A 19,663-nucleotide genomic window follows, 5' to 3' on the forward strand; every position below is an offset into this window, starting at 1 on the left:
GATCCATTTAGCTCTATTTCCGCTCTATTACATAATTGTCACAGTCCCTTTTCAGACTGTGGAGAATGAAAGCAGAAGTGGTTCAAAATGTCAAAATACTGAAGATGAAAGCCTCAGCAAAAGAAAAAATAAATCAAATAAAATGACAATGATTCTTCTTCTCTCCAAAGGCTTACTTTCGTCAGGGGGTTGCCCTGCAGTACCTGGGTCGTCATGCCGACGCCCTGGCAGCGTTTGCCTCTGGCCTTGCCCAAGACCCCAAGAGTCTCCAGCTGCTCGTCGGCATGGTGGAGGCTGCCATGAAATCGCCCCTCAGAGGTAAGCTATGTCTGACAACAAGCCGCCTTTCTGTCCCTGCACTGTGCCAACAAGTCTGAAGCAGCAGGATTCCTACAGACACCGGCAATCAAACAAATGAACAGCGCAAGCAACAAACTACAACTTTGTTTTTGAAAGTTGCAGGAGAGGAGAGTAAGACGAAGGCACTGGGGAAACTGTCAAGTTTTTTCTTTTGTTCTTTTATTCAGTAGCCGTCCTCTGGGACCGCGATGTGAGACAGTAGAAAGACGACTCAGATGATTCAGACCACACAAAGAAATTGATGCACATTTGATGTGAGAGGGAGACAGATGAGAGGAAACAGACACATCAAGTAAAGTTAGATGTTGAAAATGAACAAAACAAGCTGGTTAGATGGAACCAGAAAAGAAACATGTACAAATTCAAACTGAATCAAGGAGATAAAACTTCATCGACATCATAGTTCACATCTGCTGCTGCTTGAATCTTAAGATCACCTGTCCTGTGTCCACTGTCAGGTGAGTTTTCCTTGAGCTGACAGGGCTCACATACGCTGCCAAGGACGTGCAGTGCATGCGTTTCAAGATGCAGCGCATCATGTCAGGCGCTCACTCTTTGCATAAAGTTGAAGTCGAGGCTACTTAATCTCGTGACCACCTCTCAACACTTGAAGTTGGATGCATTCTGTATGTAGCATACATACTGAGAAGAAAAAGAAAAATTATGATGTTCAGAATGCGACTTCTTTAGGACATGGGGATCAAGTGTAGATGGAGGTTTAAGTGCAGCTTCTTTAAATGCAGCCAGTGCATCGACAGAGGTTGAAGAGGGTCAAAGAGGAGGGATGTCGGTTTTAATTGCAAAGACTGATTTAACCCTTTGAACCCCAAGTAGTTTCTCAGCATTTTTTGGTTATTGTGGGCCCATTTTTCACTGCAATATAAAGTTCTGCTATGGAAACGACACAAGCATGACTAGAAGTAGAGAGAATTTGGAATGGTCTTTTGTTCCATTTACACAGTTGTAATGCCACCCTTACTAAGACAGAGAGAGAGACTTCGCAAGAATATGCATATCGGCTCTATAAAGATATTTCACCATGCTGAATGTATCCTACTTTAACATGCTGACATCTTGCTCCTTACTGTACAGCATATGAGCAATGCTGCATTTATTTTATTGGTGCAGCTTGTTAGATCTGATCTGATGTTCTAAGTCTGATTTGTTTCCACACCTGTCTCCTTTCTGTTCTGTGGACAACACTACCTGCAGTTCAGCCAAGTTCTTTCTTAGTTTTATCACTTCACTAATGGTCACAACTGGGTCACCAATGACTTTTCAGTTGTGCCGAGGATGCTATTAAAATCTGGTGTATGAGAGAGCAAACTGCATGTATGCGCTTAACTTAAGAGAGAGCAGAACTCTTGTTGTGTTCACTGATTAATTTTCCGATTTCAGGGCTTTGCGAACACGCTTGTTGTAAACAGCTGAACACTGTGAAGGGGTTTCTGCTGCCATGTTTATTAGCATGAATTAGCTTCTCGTGGAGCTCATCATGAAATATTTACAAGTTAGATTCTGGTGCGTCAATGATCTATCCGCCCCGCAGCAGTCGCCGCTTTTATGTGCAGGTCGAAGATGAAGGGAAGAGCGTGGACAATCAAGGATGGTCTGCGGGCTTGAATTGGCTCAGGATTATGTTTCTACCCTTCAGCAGTATCAGAATGAGAGCAGGGCTTCTTGGGAATAGCCTTCTACTCGGCAAATACCTGTGCACTTGGAATTTTGCATCTGTTCTTAGAGCAGAGAGCAAACCTTGTTGAGTATTCACAATATTTCCCCTTGAGGTTGAAAACGCAGATGGCAGAGTATCGAGCACAAGGCCGAAGTTATGGACCAAAAACAAAAGCCTTTCTTCTTTATTTCATACATTTACAAGCGGCAAACAAAAGGTATCAGTTTTATCAAGAGAATGCTGCAGATGGAGTAGAAACCGCTCACTTTTTAAAAAATGATGTGGGCATGTTGTGATCAGTGGCAGCAGCTACGACACGCGCTATCTAAGAGTCCTGCCTAAACTACTGCAGAGCTCTGCTGCAGATCTGAGGCGCCACGGGAGGTTTTGTGCCATCCAGGGGCAATAACTTTCAAAACTTGATCTTCAAAGCAAACAAGCTTGCAAGTGTTACTAGGAGTTGCAATACTGGGGTAAGCAGTGGGCAGGGCAACGTGTTGGACCACAGAGGAGGCCCGTAGACTCAGCAGTGAGCGCAGTAGGAAGCTGCAGTGTCAACAGCATGGAGGAGGAGGCCTTCTTTGGGTTCTCTGTCTGTCCTGATGTCGCTTCTACAGGATGATGTGTTGTGGGGAAAGTCGTTTAAAAGTAGAGTTGATTCATAAAAGGATGGCTCAGATTAACCTGTGAGGCCCAACTCTTTTACTTTACCATGGTGTTTACTTAAGACTTCAAGTGCAAACGAGGGCAGCTTTAGTTCATCTCAAGTGCAGCTGAATATGATCCAATTTTAGGTCCAGATAATGTGTTCTGCTGCTGAACTTGGAGTGTCTACGACTGTGGGCTGTGTAAGAAAATATTCGTTAACTCCTTTCTTTAGAAAAATTCCATGAAAAAATACTAAAAATGTCTCATCCTGTAAAATCGAGTCACAGATGTTCTACCTGCGTCTCTCAGTTATTATATTTAACATGCAGTTGTGATCAGTCAGCAGCGATAAATCAGGTGCAGCAGCTATTTTCGGTTGTGTTTATTCTGCGACTCTAAACAGGAACGTCTTCATCACAGTAACACAAGCATATAAGAGTCATGAAGTCAGAAGTGAATTACACAGCAATGTATTTTTAAAGTTTGGAACATGAGCTAAAATTGGTGACACCGACCAAGAGAGACTGTAGCAGCAAAAACTCTTTTACTCTTTATTAATGCAGCTCTTTATTATATGGCTATTTTTAAAATATATATGCATGAACCAAAACACAGAAATTTTAACATTTTTCTGCCATTTTCCATGTGCAGCCCTGTAGTAAATAAAAATCCCAAATCCCCTCAAATAGCACACTGTAGTCTGGTTGGTGAGCTGGAGTTGGTCCCATGTAAAGCAGCCGCTGGATTATCTCCACCTACACTCTGCTTTTTAGCTGGTGCAGCATGCAGCACTACAGACAGTTGAACTAAAGAACCATCACCCTCAGCTGAACTGGTGGAAAGACTCTGTGGGTATAAGATTGTGTACCACAGCGGAAGGAGACGAGTGTAGGACTGTTTCAGTTTAGAATTGATGTATACGTACATTATGTGATCACCACGAGCTGCAGTATCTGTTTTTGCAGATGAAGGTTTTAAATGTACCTGAACCATGTATTTTCCATTAAAGATGAAGTCTAAGTGAGTGATTCTAATTCAATACACTTACTTATGTAAAATTCAGTGTGTGTGTGTCTGTGTGTGTGTGTGTGTGTGTGTATGTGTGTGTGTGTAGGTGTGTGTGTGTGTCTGTGTGTCTGTGTCTGTGTGTCTGTGTGTGTGCGTGCAATAGTATTTGTGCAATATGGGAGGAGCTTCTTTGGGACAAATCGGAATTTTACAATGACTATATTTCCATTAACCAATTCTGTCAAGAGAAGTGGTCAACTATACCACCAAAAGCACCTAACTGAGGTGAAAATGGCAAAGAGACATTTAACCAAATACTAACCTTGTTGTTTCCGTATTTTTGACTGAGCAGATGTTGTCAGATTTCCAGAAAATGTAAAATGAAACTGTTAAAGAACCAAAAGATGCATGTGTTTTGATCTTTTCGTCATGAAAAATTACAAGTTATAGGAGTCAATGGAATGTCAAGGCTGCCATGGTCTTTACAAGTGGATGTAAACTTTTGTCCATACCTGTGGGTGTTTATTCCTGCAATGCAAACCAATCAGTTGAATAGAAACTATTGATACATTTTTTAAAAGTCTGTTTTTAATGATGTATCAACTGTTGCTGAGGCATCATATGAGGAAAACCACCTAAAGAAAACCATAAAATAAACAACAATGTAATCTATACCAATAACACAACTATAACACCTACCCTCACAGGCAAGAGTGTGATTCATTACCTAGTCATCAGCAGCTGAACATGGCTTGCAGCCAGGAGGTGGCCCTGCTGGAATCCACTTCTGATGTGTGACAGTATTTGATTTAGAACTCTCTTCGGCAGCTTTTGGTTTGTTTACAAGAGATGATCTTATTGGACATTGAGGACTATATAGAACGACCAGCATATGTAGATATCTACTCACCAGCAACAGCTATCTACCCAAGACACACAATTACTCTGCAGAGTTGTCTCAGCCCAGTGTGACACAGAAGGACAACAACAAGCCTCTACACTAACTAGAGCAGGGATCTCCACCTCCAGTCCTTGTGAGCTGCAGGTTTTAGATGTTTCCATACTACAACACACCTGACTTCAATTAATTGCTCTCCACCAGCTTGTTGTCAAGTTCTACACAAGTCTGTTAATGATCCATTAATTTAAGTCAGGTGTGTTGCAGTACGGAAACGTCTAAAACCTGCAGGACAGTAGCTCACAAGGACCAGAGTTGGAGATCCCTGAACTAGAGTCTTCTACAGACACAACAGTTCTAACAGTCTTCAGTTGTGTAGGGTGTCTTTGCTTGTGCATCATGGCTCAAGGGTTCAATTCAATGTGCCAACAAGTTTGTGCCACCAATCCTCACCACAGTGGTCACAGAAACCAAACCCAGGAGCTTGCTGAGCTGCAAAACACCTTGGAGGTATCAAAGGCTGAAAACGTGCAGCTGACTCTAATCAACATCTGGAGGTGCTCATCAATCAGCTTGTGATTAAAAATCAGCAGGTCAGTGAGAAACTGACATTAAGCAACACTCTCATCAGTATCAAGGACACTCTTGTGAAGAACAGAGAGGTTTCACTTAAAGAGCTAAAAGAACTGCTGAACGCCAAGAGGCAGCATTACGCCAAGTCCAGCAAGGCAAAGGATCAAGAGCCAGATCGCCTGGAAGAGCAGCTCAGAATGAAAGAAGAGGAGATTGTCAGACTACAGAGTTAAGAGGATGTGAAGGAGCCACTGCAGGAGGAAGAGAAGGAGCTGCGGAAAGTCCTGGAGCAGGACAATAATGAACTGCAGAGTGAGACGGTCTCAGAACAAAGTAGTGAAGAAGTGCAGAAAGAAAAACACCTGCAGGAAGACAAAAAAGACTTGGAGGAGGAGATCAAAACCATGAAGAGGCCCCGGTTAAAAACAAGAAGGACAGAGGAATCTTCAGTTTCTTCAAAAGACTGATGACAGAAAAGACAGAGGAGGAGAGATGCATCAAAAAATAAAAGAAAGAGAAAGAAAAGGCACAGAAGGAAGAGCTGAAGGAGAAACAGAAACAGGATGTGTGACGGAGGAGACTGCAACAGTAGCTCCCTCTGCCTCCCCCCTTCTCCTCACCCTTTCTCCCTCCTTCACCTCTCCACCCTCCCCTCCATGACCATCCACTACCATTTCTCCATCTCCTCCATCTCCATGATTAGCGCTGCAGCCTCACAGAGACGCCTGCACCTCCTCTGCTGTCCGGCTGGTGGTTTCTGTGTGGAGGTTGTGTTCTCCCGGTGTTTGCGTGGGTTTTCCCCAGGAGCTCTGGTTTCCCTTCCACAACCCCAAAAACATAAACTTTAGGCTGATTGGAAACTCTAAATTGCCCCGCTATCAGTTTTATTTAAAATCATTGAAAACAACTTCACAGAACAAAACTAATTCAACTCCAAACTATCTTTATTTTCAAATCCCCCAAAAAGAGAATATCAATACGTAAGAAATTCTAATGGACATACATTATATTTCTGCATGTTTCTGCTTCTCTGAACAAACACAAAATACAACTTCAACACATTCTGCCTGTTGTTGTACAAACACTGGTGGTTCTGACTTAAAAGGACTAAAGGTTTTTATTATTATTGACAGCGGCGTCTCTGGCATGAAAAGTTGAGTGGGGCACAGCACAGTCTACAGCGATAAGCAGCATCTGATTCTTCTGTGATACATACAGTACAGGCTGAGTTTGAGCTGTATTAAATGAGACATAAAATGGCAAAACAAACTAAATACAGTTTCATATCAATGTAATTCAAGAATACAACCTATTTTTATGCATAGTATTAAAAATAAAGGGTCACTAAAAAATGTGCTTCACCAGTGCTGTTGTGGCAAAGTGCTGAATTTAGCCGTTATCAAAGAATCTACTTCATTCATTCATTTTTTTTTAAACATTTTTTTGTCTTGTTCGCTCACAGTGAAAACCAACCTAATTTGCCGCGTACTACCATTCGTCAAAACTATACACGTTTATTACGTCTTGACGTATATCATTCCAATATTTTAACTGGATGACTTCGGCTTGGGGCCACAGTAACTGTCTACATGCGCACCATGATTTCAGCAGTTCATATAGGGAATGTTTTTCTTAGTGTCAAATAGAACCAAAATACACTGATAAAATACACTGAAGTTCAAGTTCAGCAAGTGGTTGAGTTTGGTAGCCGTGTTGAGTAGTAAGAACTGAGGTAACATCAGCAGTCATTCACTGTGCACATACTAGATTTACCAATTTAACAACTGTTCAAACTGTTGGCTGTTGCAAATTGCAATAAAAATGAACTATGAATTTGAGCTCATGCCAAAGTATTTGGCTTTAACTTGCTGTTCCAATCAAAAGAGTTTTAGTGTAAATCAGAAACACAGCAGCAGAGGTGGCACGTCACTTCTCTGTTCTCTCTCTGCTCTGCATCACTGAAGCCCCCTCAGTGGTCCAACATTCTCACTAATTCTTCCTGCAATCATCCATAGATTACCCACACCAACATCTAGGGTTTTCTAGAAGTCGTGGTGTTGCATTTTGGAGGTGCTTTAGCAGAATCGCAAAGAGAGAGAGTGTTGTTGGTATAAATACTAAAACACTTCAAACTTTGACTGTCAAATCACAGTGAATAAATCCTACTTTTGCCTTCCTCACTTGTACTGTTTCAATTTGTCCAGCTGCCAAAAGCCAGATAAAAGAAGATCTGTAATGATACAAATGTTAATATGCATCTCGAAATTCTCCTTCAACTGTTACTGTGCACTCAGAGTAATGAGCCCAATGAGAAGGAGCCCCTAATTTTGTCTGTCAGGCTCCATACAGTATATTGTACATGTCCACCGATCAGCCACAACATTAAATCCACTGACAGGTGAAGCTAATCATATGAATCATCTTGTTACAGTGGCACCTGTGGGTGGGATATATCAGGCAGTAAGTGAACAGTCAGTTCCTGAAGTTTATGTGTTAGAAGCAGAAAAAAAAAAAGACGGGCAGTGTGAGGATCTGAGGGACTTTAACAAAGTGTGATGGTTGACAACTGGGTGTTTCCTGTCGCGTTACCAAAAGTGGGCCAATAAAGGACAAGCAGTGAACCAGCATCAGGGTCACGAACGCCCAGTGTTTATTGATGCCCACAGGGAGTGAAGGCCAGCCCACACAGGAGCTACTGTAGCACAAACTGTTGAAACCTTAATGCTGCTATAATAGAAAGGTGTCAGAACACATAGAGCAACTCCAGAAACACCCATAATGCACACATGAGCACCAGAACAGAACCATTTTGCAATGGAAGAATGGTCCCTGGGTTGATGCTTCTCTTTTCCATCATGTGGCTGTATGTCATTTACTTGGGGAAGACATGGCAGTAGGACAGGAAGGCGGTGAGCCGGTGGAGGAGGTGTGATGCTCTGATCAATGTTCTGTTAGGAAACTCTGGGACCTGCCTAAGTGTGTGTGTTACTTTAATCCCTATGTAAACACAGGCTGCAGAGCACCAACACTCTTTAATGGCAGCAGTTTTCCCAGATGGCCTCTATCAGCAGGATAATGCTCTCTGTCCCACCACAAACATGGCACCTGACTCAGCTGCTTAAAGTTGGAATATGAGCAGCTTTCTAACTAAAAAACCTTTTTGTGATTTTAACATGATATATATTAATTGATTCATATTCCTTTCCTTAACAGTGTGTTTTATGCCGCCTTTTGTTTTCAGACTCACTTGAGCCCACCTACCAGCAGCTGCAGAAGATGAAGCTGGACAAGAGCCCATTCGTGGTCGTCTCCGTCATCGGCCAGGAGCTGCTGACTCACGGTTTCCATGGAGCCTCGGTCGTGGTGCTTGAGGCAGGGCTGAAGATTGGCACATGCTCATTAAAGCTGCGAGGATCCGTCTTCTCTGCGTTGAGTTCTGCGTACTGGTCTTTAGGCAACGTGGAGAAGAGCATGGCCTACATGCAGCAGGACCTGGAGGTCACCAAGACTTTAGGTAGGGAAACGAGAGTGCAATACGATGTAACGTGTGAGAGGACACCTGCAGTGAATGACACTGTATGTGCTGCATGTTTCTCTCACAGGTGACCAATCAGGTGAATGCCGTGCTCATGGGAACCTCGGCTCTGCCCTCTTCTCCAAAAGCAACTACAGGGAAGCGCTGGCCAATCACAGAAACCAGCTGGTGCTGGCCATGAAGCTGAAGGACAGAGAGGTACGTTCTGCATGTGCTCATGTGTATTCATAAACATGTTGTACAGATTTGTGGCCAGTGTTGTTTCACATGCAGCAGCCTCCACCTGGTCTGACTCTTAACTCGATTGTGTTTTTGCTTCTGAAGTCAGCAAGATAGAAGTAAAAGCCTGATTTTAGTGCATCATGCAGAACAAAATAAGGGTAAAGAAAGTTGTGGTTGAACACATTCGATATACACTGCAAAAAAGAAAGTTTAACTGAGTCATAATGTCATCTTAAATCTTATTTTTTGTCATTACAGATAGAAAAGTCTTACATTTGCTTATTGGGCTTGTTTCAGGCTCTTAATTCCCGATAAAGTTGCACCGTCTTCCTTTGCAACAGTTTAATGGTTCCAAATATGGAATTAGCATCACCAGATGTTCATCTCAACAAACCAGCATCTAATTTGTGCATAATGTAATGTAGTAGATCAAGTTAGGGAGGAACTTGCTTTTTTTGTCTCAGAATCTACTTACAGTTTGCACAACACGTGGTTGAAAACCTGCTGATGCAAGTTTTGACCAAATCATTTCATCACAGTACAGAGAGATGAAAATTTCAAAATGAACAACATGCCTTCATGTATCTAGCACATGGAACCTCTCTAAAGTAAAATCATGGCTACAGGTTGTAAACCGCCCTACTGCAGGTTTTGCTACCTGCACCTTCCTCCTCTTCACAAAATGAAGTTTAGTACGGAGGGCCCGCGCACATTCCAGATGCTGCTTGACATGTTTAGATGACAGGACTTCCAGGGAGTGCTGCAGACATTGCTGGAGCATTCGGAGCAGTGCATTGTTGCACAAGGAGGCCACTTTAAAGGAGGTAGTTGTTACGGTTCAGTCTGAAAGGGATCCAAAAATGCAACAAAGGGTTGGGTATGTAGAAAAGAGGGATTTATTCAAGGCTGCGGGGAAAACAGGGGACACCGGGAAGCACGTGAGGGAAGCCGAGTGAGGGAGGGAATTCCTGGGGAGGTTTCCAAGAGGGACCGGGAGGCAGAACGGCTGACGCTGGAGCTCGGCTGCAGAAGCTGGCGTAAGACGTAAGACAAAGCGAGTTTCTCAAAGCGCAAAGTTACCTAGCACACTGGCTGGCCTGGTTCCAGTCAAAGGAGGATAATCCACTGGCGCTGGAGCACAGGTGGAGGCAGGCTTTATCCAGCACTGATTGCTTGATGCGCCTCAGGAGTGGAGGAGAGTGAGTGAGACCTCTCCTGTCCGAGAACTCCGCCCAGCTTAAAACACACATGCAGCCACCAGGAACAACAAGCACATACGCTAAACAAAGTCTCACAAAAGCACAAAAACTCAAATCACCATAGTAGTAGCCACATTTTAGACACAGTTTTTGCTTAAATACATGTCATAATGGAATGCCTTGATCACACCTTCTATTTATCAAGAAGAGACTCTCACAGTATGACATAAGAAAGTCTCTCTAATGGGTTAAATTGCAGTAGTGATGATGACGTCTGTTTGCCGTGATCTGTTGATCTTTCAGAAATCTAAAGCACAGAGTAGAGAGCCTGCTGAGAGACTTCAGGTTGTGTAATGTTGATGTAGCCTTGATTCTTTGTTTAGGAAACCTACTTGATAACTCCAGTTTTTCAGTGTCACGGCTGTTCAGGAATAATTGAAATGACAACGTTAGTGGACTGTACACTTCTCGCGTTTGCCAAGATCACAAATCGTCATCACAACCCCGATGAAAACAAAGACCAAACTTCAGATTCACTCACGTATCTGTGCTTGTTTGGAACACCTCAGTGTTCTCTAACCGCTCTGTCACAGTCTCATGCTTTCTGGAGAGCAGTTGTTCTTTGCCTCGGGCCGCAGCTCAACTCATCGGCTTTCTTCTGAAACACTTTGGACAGTTGTGAAAACCATAGTTAATTAGATTGCTGTTACAGATTAGACTTTGGCCCTTTTATGTCTCAAAGCACAAAGTAAAGCTGTCAGGTTGTTTGCGTGTGTTTACCTTCATTTAACTACTCCCATATGTTTGTGTGTGTGTGTGTATGTATGTTTGTGTGCTCCCTTTCTTTTCTTTTCTAACCCTTTGCCAACTTGTGATGCAGCGTGAATATACAACACTGTGTGAGGGCAGATCCAATTATGTCTAGCTGGATTTAATATTTTACTTCATCTCATGATTCTGTGCCTGTGGCGCGTTTTCCACAACGTTTTTATTGCCTCTTTAATATTCCAGGAGAAATATAAACGACCTCACGTGTGTGTCGATCGATAATGTTTGATGTCGGCTATTGTTCGATTTCTGCTGGCTCTCTCTGCTGTATGTGCAAATAGTTTCGTGTGTGCCAGAATTTGAGTTTGTAAATAAATATCTGTGAGTGCTGTGTATGGCAGAACAGAGCTCTGTTGTCGGTGGGATTACTGACTGACGTGCTGACTGATCCTCCGTCTGGTCCTTAACAGTGTTGTCAGAGAGGGGTTTACTGACTGTCTGCAACTTTTTACCACTGGGTGCATTCCAATATCCATATTACAATACTTTATAGTAAGCCAGAAAAAGATTTAGTATGTTCCAAAATATATCATGTCAAACGTGACAAGCTAAAAATACCAGAATGTCTACTATATCCAGTCTTACATGCAGTTGCAAGCCAGCAAGCTTTTCTGGCCGTTCTGACTCAAACTCCTCCGATGAGATACATCATATATGTAATGTGAATATAAACAAGCTTGAGCTGCACCGACAAGCTGTGACTGTTCAAATTTGAGGTGCAAGATTATTACAAAATAGTATGTCCTAACTGTATGCATCCTACATGAAACCATAAGTACTTTATGAGAGCAGCTGCAGTACGCACTAGAAGAAAAAACACAAGTGTGATTTGAAGCGTAGTTTCTCAGAGTCAGAGCGCATTCACACAGTTTTGTTCAGCTGTTTTTATGCACATAGTTTGGACTTGTTCACAATGTTTACATCTACTTTTCAGATGTTTTTCTAACGACTTTCTTTGTGACATACATACATAAATGGAGACATTTCCACCAAAATCATGCATGTCTTTAGACCCAACTGACACTGACTCAGGAGACCTGACTGGAGGGATTTGTTAAAAATTGCACAGGTTCATATAACATTTTCCATATATAAAGGAGTGTAGTGCAAACACACTTGGATGTGTAAAATCAGAGTTCCCCCTTAACCGTCTGAACCCCAAGCAGTCTCTGGGTGCTTAGGATTAGGTTTTGTTGCTCAAGTATGTGTTATTTTCAGTGTCAGTATCTCTAATTTGTCTCCATACGTGTCTCCTCTCTGTGTAAACACAGCCTGCAGTTCAGCTGAAAAGTCTTGGAGTTTTTGTTAAGCCAGCTCGGTCTCTTATGATTTCTCTGTCATCGTGTATTGCTTGTTTTTTTATAGTTGTGCGGTTTATTTTTGTTAATTTTTTAATTGAAACATGTAGAATAAAGTGATTTGGATGATTTTAAGCTTAGATTCTCCTGACTGAACCACATTTTAAACATGACACGTTCAAGGACCAACATAAAGTTTAAAATTTAAGGATTCTTTTTATTTTGATGGTGTTTGGCTCTAAAGAATGGTGTAATTTAAGCATTTTTGGGGGGCGAGGTCTAGAGGTTTAATGTGGCGACAGCATTGATTTAGCTTAAATAAATTTGCTTCACCTAGAAGTTACTTCTGCTCTCTTGCAGCATAGAATATGATCTGATTATTGTATCTATCTTCCAGTAGTTAGTAGTAGTATGGTTTTATTATAACTGTGCTACAGCTGCTACAATGTTTTTGAAAATCCACTGGAGACTCACTATTACAATTGAACCCACACTTTCGGACACACACACACACACTTAATAGCATGTGATTGCATCCTGGATCTAGAAAGCCCAATTGAACAGCTGTCAGTAAGACGAATGAGGGTTTGAGCAAGTTCGTTTCAGTGGAGGCCGGAGTACAGTGTGTCTGGATGTGTTTTTGTCCATGCTGCTTTGTGTTGACTGTCAGTTAAAGCGTCTGGCTGCCTGCCAGCTTTATCACATTAATTTTGCACACGCATACAGTACGTAGGTTTGTCTTGAGCTCACAGGATCGAAAGCAGACACAGTTGTTTCTCTATCCGAGCTCGTTGTGTGATGGGAGCTGTGAACGCAGCGCAGACTGTGTGTGTTGTTGACAGACGATTATTGAGCTTCTCCTCCACAGGTGCGCAGCCTAAGGCGACTCAGACATGGTCATCAACAGAAATCCATATCTCCCACTGTGTGTTTGCTTTGCTAGGGTACATGTGTTTATTTGTGCACTGGGTGAGTGTTTCCGGACAGCATGCTTCCAAACAAAGACACCGCCTGCAGAGAGCTGATATGGATACAAAACAAGGCAGCACCTACACAATATATAACCAATTAGTCAGCTGAGGAAGAACTAATAAGCAGCACTTTTTGTATTCAAACTATTGTTGTGAGATTTTTTTTTTCAGCAAAACTATTTCGCTTTTTCAGTCATTCTCATTTACAGTTTGAAAGAAATGTATTTTTTCACCGAAAGGTAAGACTGTAGAGTAGTAAGAAAGGTTTCCAGTTTGAAAGGGGAGCATTAAAGGGAGGATGGAGGAATACTGTTTATCAGCAACAAAACTTTCACCCAGCAGAGGGGTTTTACATTCTGTGTGGACCCATTATTTATGGTACGTGTGCACTGGATCCATCATTTCAATGCTTCCCGTCCGTGTCTATGTCAGTGGCAATGCAATGTATTCTGGTAGCTTCACAATGCATTTCGAAAGATGGTGTGTTGAACGCTCATTGCTTATTTGCATAAAGCTGGCTACTTTCTGCAAATGTCTCTACTCGCTGCCTCTTGACACTCCCGATAAATTTTTAAACTAACTGTTGTCAGTCTAAATTCAGGACAGATTGAGCAGCTGCATGACTTATGTCTCGCCTCAAATGTTTTTAGAAACACATTTTGGTGAACTGTTTTCCTAATTATAAGTTAAAGCTTCCAAAGAAGCCGCCTTGTTGCTTCACTTTAAAATCCAGAAGCAGACAGCCCACAAGTGTTTGTCCAGTTATGTACAGCCAGCGTTTGTAGGACGTCAAGTCCTGTGCTACACTAATGTTTGTTGAGCACCTATTAATTATCTATTGTGACACTGCCTAGATGTATACACATCAAGCGTCCAATATTTGGTCGAAGTATGACAAAATTGCATCTAAAAACGTGTTTTTAGGCACAATTTCCCAACAAAGACCCAACATTGGCACCTTGATGCTCTTTAATTTGAATTCACAGATGATTCACTCCACGAAAGATGCTCAAACATTGGATGACATTTCATTATGAGGCTCTCTGTTCCAGAATTTCAGACCAGACCAACATGGCGCCTCGCTTGGAAACTTTCTCTGTTGTTTAAAAGACAAAAACTGTTCAGTAAGATGTGTTTCTGAGAACATTTGAGACAAGAATAAAGCTTCAGTTGTTGAATCTGTTTCATTTTAGACTTGCAGCAGTGAGTTTAAAACTTCTATGAAAATTTCATGAAGTGCCTGACTCCCGCTGAAGCCTATCCCAGCTGACTTAGGGTGAAGGCAGGGGACACCCTGGACAGGTCACCAGTCTATCACAGGGCTACACTTAGAGACAGACAACCAAGCACACTCACATTCACACCTACAGACAATTTAGAATCACTAATTAACCTCTTGTGGGAGGAAGCCGGAGAACCCGGAGAGAACCCACACTGCACGGGGAGAACATGGAAACTCAACGCAGAAAGATCCCATGTGTCCTCACCGGGAGGCAAACCAGCGACCTTCTTGCTGCGAGGCAACGGTGCTAACCACTGAACCGCCTTGCAGCCCCGAGTTTAACATGTAAATTCCTATTTTTTCCTATGATTTTTAACAGGTATTATCTGAAATTTCACAAAACTGAGAAAATCTGTCAAATAGCAGTAAATTGTTACAAAAAAATATAGTTAAAAATTCATTTATTTTGAATGGTGTAGTGACTGATTCCTGTGTAAGGCAAGTTCTATATCCTGCTTCATCCTTTAGATTAGTTTATTTAAAAGGGGACAGCGCAATTTCATAAAACACATGATTACACATGGTTAAAAAAGCCAGAATTAGCCAGAAGGCTCGTTTTCATCTGTAGTCCCCTGGCCATGATGTCAAACAGGCAGTAAAAATACAATTTAAAAAAGAAGAAAAGAAAAGAGAAAAGAAAAGAAAAAGCACACAATACATGTACAATATAATACAAGATACATAAACAACACTTACTATACAATCAAGAAAAAATACAACATCACAGCATCACATTTTATGATAACATCAAACATCACAACAGCCATCTTTTAGTGCTGGCAGCTGTAGGTGTTGATGAGCCACATTTTCAATTTTTTTGTGAAGGCCTTGTATGTTGGAAGCAGTTTTTTCTCCTCTTTGTCTTCTCCTCTTCCCTCTAACAACTCTTTCTCACCTCTATGTACTGACACTTTCTGGCCAGTAAGTTAACTCAGGTCAGTCATTTTGTCCTGACACGTCAGGGGAAGTAATTTCTTACTTTATCCCACACTGAGGGTCAAAATCTCGTATTTTTCGGGTGATGGAGCATTGCTTTTCCAAACCTCCTGCATCTCTGCTGCCCAGTTTATCGAACTCAGCAGCTCGCATAGGATTCAGTGCCAGCACTAATCTTTCTCTGTCTCTGTTCATCTCTCTTCCCCCCTGCATTAGATTTAGTCACCCATCCTCCTGCAGCGTTTTACTGGGTTTACCTGCAAAAGCTCTCTCTCTCAATAGATAGATAGATAGATAGATAGATAGATAGATAGATAGATAGATAGATAGATAGATAGATAGATAGAGATAAACAGAGATATAAACAATAAACAATACCGACAGACTGTGTAGTGCTCAGAGTCCCAGGCACAACATGATTGGATTTTGCAGGGGAAACATTGTGTCCTTGAGGGAAATCAAACACTTGTCTGGCCGGTTGACTGTACACACAGAGGCCTCCTCGTCATTTATTAAATCTCCCTCTCCTGCCCAGAACTCCGCCGGAAAGGTGTCAGCTGGATTTTACGTGTTTACACTCATCACTTTGCTGGGAATTGGGATTTGAGTAGATGTGTGCCGTCGTCTTCTCACAGCACACACACACATGAAGAGGAATGAAAAGAGCAGGGTGTCTTGGTGTTAATTAGAAGAAGTAAATTCCGCTAAAGGTCAGTTTGGCTGTTTTCAGTGACAGTTTTTAGCACTCATTAAGGCTCTGATTTAATGGAACGTGGATGTGTATTAACTGTGCATAGGCTACAGTTGAAATGAAGGATCAGTTTTTCTTCACAGACTCCACCAAGTTTGCAACTAACTGCTATTTCCAAGTCTCTTTTTTGTCAGTAAAATGTCAAGAGAAAGTTGTGAAAATGATTTGAATAGTTCCTCTCAACACCTAAAAATGAATTCCAATAACTTTTTTTTGTAGTTTTACTTATAGTGTAAAACACATTTTCAGTTTTATATCATATACAACAACAAAAAAGTGCAACTCTTCATCAGTGAGAGAGTAAAACCAGGTAATATTTGATATTTCTACATGAAAAATAACTAAAAAAAATTTTTTTAAATAGTTTTGCCAATCTCCTAATCAGTGAAATAATCAACTAATCACTACAGCTTCACATCTCAGAACAAAGTTTTGTATGTGTAAATCACTGTTATGCTTAGTTTTTATTTTTACTGAATATACACTAAAACATTCAGATCTTCTCAAAAGAACCCTGAAACATTTTTCATTTTGGTGAAAAGTAACTCTGTACATTTACAAGTATTGATTGTGCTTACAGTAACTACAGCTCTGAGGTACTTCTCATTTAGTTTCAGAGAGACCGTTTTAGTCTACTACATTTGTCTGACAGCTCCTGTTACACAACGGATAAAGATTTTACCTTAAGAACCTAAGAAAGTTCATTATTAAAGACTAAAACAGTGTCTCTTTTAATTGTGACCTCCTGTCCTTATTGCACCGGGACCACTGGAGTAATTAATAATCCTCGCCCACTACTAACCCACCTAAAAAAAAATAAAGGAACTACTAATATGACCACTAAAGAGAACTCTACTCCACCAAACATGAGTCCAGACAACCAGCTTTTCCAGCTTTAACCACGAGCTGCCACTGCTGAAACAGAGCCATAAAAAGCTTTAATAATGTACAAACTCTGAACAGCTCCTGAGCATTTTCACTCCCTACCAGTTCATTGTTTACTGCAGTATAAAGTCCTGCACCTCTATGGAAACATCACAGCTATGGCTAGAAGGAGAGAGAATTGCACTTTACACATGATATATTCACACATCATAGGAAAATTGGACATCTGATGATTATTTCTGTTTGTACAGTTTCTTTCATCCATAAATAATGTCACTTTAAAAAAAAAATGAAAACATGCCTTTCAAACCTGCTGGAAGGTTTTGGAGTTCAGAGGGTTAAACTGATACTGTGAAGTACTGCTCAATACATTGATTGAAAATGTAATCCAGTTGCAATTATGTTTCCTTCCAAAAGACATTTGCTGCTACGGTTTTGTTGTATACAAATGTAATTTTGATGAGATCAAATTGAAAACCGAATGGTCACTCTCATGTTGAACAATCCTCTGAAGCCCTCAAACAGGGACAGACAGGAAGAGAGTGCACGTGTTGATGCTAATGACTCGTGTTGAATAATTCAGAGCTCCTTCTCCTCTTCTCTCTCACGTTCTTTAAACTTGCAAACATTTCATTATAGCCTCTGACTTATTCTGTCCCTCTGTCTGTTCCTCACTGTTTGCGCTAAAAGGTCAAATTCATGCTTTCATTTTTGCAAGGTGTGTGCTGGTGTGCTGCTGCTGGTGTTCCGAAGGCCTCTAACCTAATTACTGTTACTGTGATTGCATCAGAGAGATTATTCTTACAGTGAGAGCGTATACCTCAAGACAGGGTTTATTGATAATTACATCGCACCGTGTGTTCACAGATGTGTTTGGGTTCAACAGATTGGAGTCGTTATCACCACTAACACTGGTGGTGCAGGCTGTTAGAGGTGTTCTTTCAACCAGCACATTGATTTAATGTTTCTGTGGCAAGATTGGATGCTGCAGGCTTTTTCTCTGAACACTTACCAAGTGAATGTTTGCTTAAAATTATACATTTACAGTACCAGTGAAATGTATCCATCCCCCATGAAAGTTTTTCCATTTTGTTGCTTTCCAACATTGAATCATGATCAATTTATTTTGGCTTTTTAGACAAGCCTTTACATAGAAAAAGCCTCTTTCATGTTAAAGTGAAAACATATTTCTACAAAGTAATGTCAGTTAATTATAAGACATAAAAATCAGTGACTGTGTTCACTCACTTCAAGTCAGTTTTCAGTAGATACACCTTTTGGCCACAATTACAGCATTGAGCTTGTGTAGCTAGGTTTCAATCAGCCTTGCACATCTGGACACTATAATTTTACCTCAATCTTCTTTACGAAGATGCTCAAGCTCTGTCAGGTTACATGGGGATCAAACCACAAAATCTTATTTTATTGACGTCTAATTCTGACTCAGCCACTCCAGATCATTCATTTTGTTGTCTTGAAAAACATTTCTGTGTAGCTTTGGCTGTGTGCCTCTGGGTATTGTATATACCCTCAACCTTTACAAGCCCTCCAGAGCCTGCTGCAGAGATGCATCTCCGCATCATGATGCTGCCACCACCATGCTTCACAGTGGAGATGGTGTGTTTGTGATGATGTGCAGTGTTTCATGTCTGTCACACATTGTGTCTAGTCTGATTGCCAAACAGCTCAATTTTTTTTGTCTCATCAGACCAAAGAACCTTCTTGTAGCTGACTTCAGAGTCTGTTTCATGCCTTCTGGCAAACTCTAGTTGACATTTAATAAGAGCTTTTTCCAGCCGTGGCCTTCTCTTTGCCACTCTCTCATAAAGCTTTGACTGGGCACAGTCTCTTCCATCTCAGCTGCTGAAACTTGTAACTACTTTAGAGAGGTCACAGGTGTCGTGTTTGCCTGTTCATACTGCAATCACTTGAGACACATTCACTGCACTCAGATGATCTCCATTTTAATAACTGTATGAATCCCAGCACCAATTGGCTGCACCTCACTGCTATAACCACAACTATATAGAATATTAACTATATAAACAAAATGTAATTCTTCTGTCTAAAATGAGTGCCACAAATAATTGCACTTTTCGATACTCATTACACAGCAGTGAAATGTCTTCGCCTGCACAAACTGGCCGAGGAAAAATGCACAAATCATTCACTATGAGGAAAAATTGTGAAACGTAATCAGCAAAAGGGACCAACTTTCTAAATCAGAGCTACTCAGACTCACTATAACCTACTGCTGCACAGATTGCTGAGGCATAAATGACTTCTTTATGTGATGTGATGCAACATGCTGTGAAAAACGTACGTTTTTTTAGGGCATTGGTGAAATGTTTCTGATCTGAATTTCTCCCTTTATGTAGCATAAAATTTAATCATACAATAGCTGTTCAAACAGTCATGTCCAAAAAGCATTAAATTCAAATTTTGTAAAAACAAAAAAAGTACAAATAAAAAAATCCCACTACAAGTTCATGTTTAGGGCTGCAAGGTGGTGCAGTTGGTAGCACTGTTGCCCTGCAGCAAAAAGGTCGCCAGTTTGTGTCCTGGTGAGGACACCCAGGATCTTTCTGCGAGGA

General features: G+C 41.3%; 1 protein-coding gene across 1 annotated transcript in view; it reads left to right on the forward strand.

Annotated features, from left to right (window-relative positions):
* The first annotated feature begins 207 nt into the window (after positions 1-207).
* LOC103370349 (tetratricopeptide repeat protein 28-like) overlaps positions 208-19,663 on the forward strand; it is an 86,479-nt gene continuing 67,023 nt past the window's right edge. Inside the window, exons 1-3 of the mRNA XM_008299376.1 lie at positions 208-318; positions 8,404-8,676; positions 8,765-8,895. Of these exons, the coding sequence (XP_008297598.1) occupies positions 285-318; positions 8,404-8,676; positions 8,765-8,895 (438 nt within the window). The 5' untranslated portion in view covers positions 208-284. The remainder of the gene's footprint in view (positions 319-8,403; positions 8,677-8,764; positions 8,896-19,663) is intronic.

The sequence above is a fragment of the Stegastes partitus genome, unplaced genomic scaffold, assembly GCF_000690725.1.
Source record: "Stegastes partitus isolate 25-593 unplaced genomic scaffold, Stegastes_partitus-1.0.2 Scaffold1410, whole genome shotgun sequence".
Taxonomy (NCBI): domain Eukaryota; kingdom Metazoa; phylum Chordata; class Actinopteri; family Pomacentridae; genus Stegastes; species Stegastes partitus.